The sequence below is a fragment of the Buteo buteo genome, chromosome 9 (genome assembly GCF_964188355.1).
Source record: "Buteo buteo chromosome 9, bButBut1.hap1.1, whole genome shotgun sequence".
Lineage (NCBI taxonomy): Eukaryota > Metazoa > Chordata > Aves > Accipitriformes > Accipitridae > Buteo > Buteo buteo.
In genome coordinates this window covers 20,028,784-20,034,783 of record NC_134179.1, presented here as the reverse complement: position 1 = coordinate 20,034,783, position 6,000 = coordinate 20,028,784, and the positions used below count along the sequence as shown (strand labels likewise).

Sequence of the window (6,000 nt, the reverse complement as noted above, 5' to 3'; positions counted from 1 at the left end):
ATCACAACCCTTATGTTAAGGTCAAGTGCTAAAATTAAAAACAGACAAGCTTTGTCTGTGTTTTTACAGAAAAGGAAGCAGGGATCATACAAGCCAAGACTAGGACCAGGAAACCTGGTCTAATTCAACAGCAACCAGGCCTAACCCAGGCTGAAAGACAGCGTGCACGTAGGTAACTGTAGTCATTGTGATAGATTTGTATTGCGAAACTGGAAATGTATTTTTAGAATCAGGCCTGGAAACTGTCTCTTCAGAAAGAGATCAAGCATGCCACAGCAGGGTCATTATGGGATTTGCAGAGCACCTTCAAAACACAGGACTGCTGGGGTGACTTCATGTCATCAAACCTTTCCAGATACCAGCCTCATTCTTGCAGGTGTAACTAGCCTGGCAGAGATGGGATTAGAAAGCCTCATCCCCAGCCTACACCACACATCTCAGAGCCACACCACATGCTCACAGTATTGCTTGAACCCAATGGCTGAGTCAGTGAAGGGAATAGGAATAGGGTGCTCTGTCAGTGCTGGGCTACCCACCACCTTCCCAGGGAAAGCCTCCAGCAACCTCCCCATCAACATGCTCCTGCCCTGCTGTGAATCAACACACCAAGCTGCCCCACTTCTGCTCGGGGGGGGGGGGGGGGGGGGGGCGGGGAAGGCTTCATTAGCCAGCTGCTATGCCAAGCTGCTGCCTTCTACCAGTGTTAAATCCATGCAATTTCCTACAGCTGAAAATCAAGTTAGCTCATTAAATCACCTGCATTACACATCACACAAAGAACTGCACAGAACAGAGCAGCCATGCACAAACCAACAGCAGAAAGCTAGCTGCTGATTTCCAGATGCACTTCTGCAGATCTTCACAAAACTTTAATGCTAGAAAAGGGCCTACACTTACCTCATTTCCACATGCATTCCCTCGTCAGTTCCATATACCTATGGTAATCTCACAGGGAATAGTCCTGTCCCATCTGCTCATTGCATCATCAATGCCTCTTTCCATTCAAACCAACCTTTGAAAGCAGGGTAAGGCCACAGATCTCATTTGGGGCTGGTTTTTGCAGGTAAAAGGGGCTGATTTAGGCTGCACCCAAGTGGAGCTGTAATCATCTCAAAGCCAGCACAGTGCAACCTCTTGTACTTCTGCCAGCTCCCAAATTTGTTCAGAAGCAAAAGCCTTTAAATTTCAGAGTGCTTCAGTCAGCTGGTTGAGTCAAAGGTATCATTACACTTTTAATGTGACATTCATTTTACAGTTTACAGAGTACGAGACCTTCTATTTAAATTGTTTATTAAAGAACAGAAGCCCAGAAGGAACTCAAATAAGAAACCACAGTCAAAGCTACTGCTTTTAGTTAGCTTGCATGTTGTATGGAAATTGTTTCTCAAACTACTCAATCACTGCTATCCTGCTTTTGACAGTGGGATTTCTGCGTCTCAGGCATTTGAATGCCCATGTTCTGCCCTTTTAAAAATGGGATTAACAAGCCCAGCTTGGGTCAAGAAAAGTATACAACAGACAGAAAGTGTGGGGCAGACTGTGAAGGGTTATCTTAGCGTAACCCTACCCAGAGAAGCAGCCAGTTCTGCTAAGACTACGCCGTCTTCTGTGGTGTTTGGGGTTTTTTTGGAGGAGGGGGGCAGGACAAAGAAGTATAATGAAAGCATAACATACCATCTTAACATGGTAGAGGCTTAACGATGGTTGTGTTGGGCATGAACCTCTCTTCTTCCCCTCTACAGTCAGACGTGCATGTACCCAACTGCACTATTGGCTCCACACCGGCATCCAGCTGTGCCCCCAACACAGGACAAGTACACCACTTTCTGTATGTCTGCCACCATCCAGTTCTCAATCTGTTTTCACAGTTCATCTTTTTATTACTCATACTGCTTTGTAGCTTTCATCATGTCCTTTTCTGATTTTTCATATCCCCATAATCAACAAGATCAGGACCAGAGAAGAAGCATCAATGTGATTTTGTGGAAGATGGAATCAAGAGCTCTTGACATTTTAGAAGAGCCCAGCCATTTAGTTAAAGTTTTTTGCTTACATTTCATTATTTGAACTTACTCAGGGAAAAGATCATTTAACTGTGTCTTTTGAACAACAATCTTGGCTTTGTTAATGTAACGTTAAATATAAAACACATTGAGAGGTCATATCTGAAAGGAGCCATTCAAATCCATGACCAGGATAACATGCAAACTCTTATTTACAGTTGCTTCTTTTTTATGATCTTAATTCACACATGCAGAACAGACACCTTGGGTGACAGCAGCCACCTCCAGCCACCTTTCTCATCTCGGAAACAAAGCAACAGACAATCCCAGAATTTCTATTTTTGAAAAGTGTTTACTCACATAGTTTGAATAAATTAATTTGCAAATAAAAATTAAACTACAGTATACTATAGTTTGAATAAAATGATTAGAACAACTACAATACAGGGATTTCTTGCTGCATAAGTTTCATTACTTAATGCATATAATCTGGAAAATGTCAAAATCAGTTATATTTCTATGGAAAGGGAGTAACAGCAGTTACTTGTACATGACAGCTAAATGAACTTATAATACAGGTTTCCTGACACATGCATTTCCTGAGTGAACCAAACAATATATATAATTTCTTTTTAAAAATGGAGAAACAATTGACAAAGTAAATAATTCATGACATCGAAGCAACATAGGTCTCTCTTTAACCAAGAAAATTTTAGAACAGCTTTGAAAGGAAAAATTAAAGCTATGCTATAAGGTACAGAAATTTGCTACTGTCAATTATGCAGTACGTATTTTGAGGGAAAAAAAAAAGTATGAAGACAGCCAAAAAAAAAGCTCAACTGAATCCTAAAAAGGTCAGGTTGTGTATTTGCCATGAAGCACAGTGGGTTAGCAGCAAAGCTGGATGTAGTGCACTGGCCTTTTCTGGTGGATACAGAGGGAAAGGAAGGGTAGGGAGGGGAGAGCAGAGAGAGACTACTAACTAGAGCCCACCGCAGCGTGAGCAGACTTTACACAAGCATCCCACACTGAGGTCTAGGAGCCCAGTCCAGTCCCGGCTCAAGCACTCCCCTAACAGATTGCCAATTGTGACAAGTTGCATGAGGATGCTAGGATGTGGGCACGCATCCCTTGGGTACCAGGCTTCAACTTTGTTCCGTGTGCAGCCTAGATGAGTATTTGCACCTTGCAGCAGGGTAAAGGCAAGCACGTGAAGCCCGTGGCTCCCCCACGCCAGTTTGCAATGGGCCAGAAGAAAGGCAGAACATCCGACTGACGAGCGTGTCACAAGTTGGGACTGCGGCCAACTCACAAATTGCTCCCTGCTCCCCACACAAGTGCAAGGACACATCCGCCTCTCCCCTCAGCCCCACCCCAAACAGCACAGAACAAAATGAGCCTTGTCTTTCAGGTTTGTTAATGTTTAGGATTGGAAAAACCCTCACAAATATCACTAATGCTAAATAAAGAGATGTGTTAGCATGAAGGGAGAAAAAATCCTTAATCTAGACTAAGTTGCATATTCAAAGAGTCTGGTAAATATTCTCCTCATAGCCAGACCTTAAGTACAGTCCTACCAAAAAGACATTTTAAGAAGTCCTTCTTACCTACCTTTCAACATGGTTAAAACATACCTTTATGCCCTCATAATTTGCATTAGCTTTGTTTAAAAAGCGTTTTAACTATTCTAAGAACTCAGTATTTTAGATTAAAAAAGATTTTTCTACCATTTCCATCTCAGGTTCTTCTCCATCCAGAACTACTCTACACATCCAATTGCTGGATGTAACACACTACGACCATGCTACTCTCTAAAGATTCTATGTATTTTCAATAATAAAGATAAATAGAAAAGAGTTAATATACACGTTTGTATTTTACAATGTTTGCATCCAAGCTGTAAACTAATGTTCTTTGAACTATTTACCCTCCATATACAAAAAGAAGGAAACAACTTTCAAACACTGTGGGCATCTGATTCAAAGCCATTAAACGGAAGGCATCGAAGTTCACTCTACAACACTTCCTTCACCTCTTCAGAAGTAGTTATTAACTAAAGAAAGCAGGAGTTCTCCCCCTTCTCCCCCCGTTTCTTCCATTCCCAGACTTTTCTCAATAGAGAGGGATTTAGCTGTTGTAACAAAAAAGAAAAAAAATCTTCATCTTAATGCAAACCAGCAAAGCCCAGAGAATACGAAAAACAGTCGATTTAAAAATCAGAATCGCTTAGCTTATCAGTTTACTGCAGTCCTCAGCAACACATGGGTTAGTCAAGAGGTCCTTGGAAAATGAGTCTGATGTAACCTTGCTCACCAGCCAGCTGATGCGCACAGAACGGACAGGCTGCGTGAAAAGTATGAGTACCATGAGGAAGAGGAATTTGGGACCAATATGCAGTTGTCTTTTCTGAGCACACGTGTCCACATGGGCTGAATGCATGTGTTGGAGGTCCTGCATCCACATAAAATCCCGCTTCACATCCAAGCCACAGAGGCACATAGGGGCCAACAGAGCGGCACATGGGACACTCGCGATCCTTGCCGTCTCTCTCCTCTTTGTTTCCCCAGTTGTGATAGCCATGGACATGGCCACAGTTCAGGTACACCCACGGCTGCTTTTCATCTACAACATCTTTTCTCTTCATGCTGGGAAATGCCAAGGTGTTAAACCCCACAGGACACTGAGGCCTTGCTGCATTTATTTCCTGTCTTAGTGCCTCCAGGTGCTTGACAGTAGGAGTGCGTGAAAGCCCTTCTGCAGTGCGCCACAGCAGTGTTGCTCCACACAAGTCAATTAGAGAGCCATCCTGGAGTTGGTTTGTTTCGTTCTCAACCTTGTGATGGACAAAGTGAAAGACAGGTGTCACCTAAGGTTACCTGAAGAGTAACATAATGCACTTTCATAATACAAATCTGCCTGGAAGATCCAGGCAAAAAGTTTCAAGCAGCTCCTTGACTGTCCTACACATGATACCTATAGAGAGCCCAGTTTCAGCTTCTCCCTCCCCTCTTTAAAAAAAAAAACAAAAAAAAAACCCCCCAAAACTTCTTGAGAAGTCTTGTTTAGTCCTCTATCACATTTTAGCCTGTTTTCTTCAAACACACCTTTACACATGGCTTTCCTCTCCTCCAGAAAAACTCAGCTGTCAGCATTCCTAGCTAAATGTATCACTTAAATAACAAAAAGAAATGCTACATGAACGCTTAAGAGATTCCGAGTCATACCAAACCCAATCATCTCCTGGAAATGTCACCGATGCTTTGGAAACAAGAGGAAAACTCAGAATGCCAAGGTGGAAAGGGATATCCAGGTATATAGGCATGTGTCAATAAAACTATAATTATTCTTTATTATTCTATAAAAAAGAAAAATTGGGAAAACCTTAGAAGTGTAAACTCAAGAGGGAGAATCAGAAAAATACTTGAGAATGTGTGCGTAACTATGACAGTTTGCAAAAGAGCATAGTAGACTGGCAACTCAATTTAGGAGAGCAGTCTAGATCTGCAATTAAGTACTATTTTGCACATAAACTCTGTCAGTTATTCAGGTTGAGCCAAGACACCTTCATGTACGAAGACAGACGTATAAAAAGTCAGTGTAACTGATTACAGTTGTGACATCTACACTGAATGAAGCAGATTCCAGCCTCTGTTTGTGCTCAAGTTTTACCACTTATAGTTGTACCCATTTTAAACAGGTTGCAAAAAACATCGGTCACTACTTTTACCATTTTTCCCCTCTGCTGAGCTGATCTGGTTTCACGGAGGCTGAACACATTCCCACATACAGATATCTCTCGCCACACCCCTGGCTTGGAGTCTTCTGTAAATCCATTACGAGGATGCATAACCAGAACTCCATTTGTGGTTAGTCCATCCATTTGCCCATCTGATGTCTTCCACTTTGCAGCTTTCTCCTAAGAGAAATTACATCAATGGAAACTTTTAATTTGGCTGAAGTGGAGCTATGAATTAGTTTAAAAATAAGCCTGCACTGA

General features: G+C 42.1%; 1 protein-coding gene across 7 annotated transcripts in view; it reads right to left on the bottom strand.

Moving 5' to 3' along the window:
* Positions 1-1,224: 1,224 nt before the first annotated feature.
* Positions 1,225-6,000, bottom strand: part of PELI1 (pellino E3 ubiquitin protein ligase 1) — a 47,343-nt gene continuing 42,567 nt past the window's right edge. For all 7 annotated transcript variants that reach the window (XM_075035565.1, XM_075035567.1, XM_075035568.1 and 4 more), the window contains 2 exons: positions 5,731-5,919; positions 1,225-4,836 (listed from right to left, as the gene is read on the bottom strand). In XM_075035565.1, coding sequence (XP_074891666.1) covers positions 4,270-4,836; positions 5,731-5,919 — 756 coding nt within the window. In that variant the 3' untranslated portion in view covers positions 1,225-4,269. The remainder of the gene's footprint in view (positions 4,837-5,730; positions 5,920-6,000) is intronic.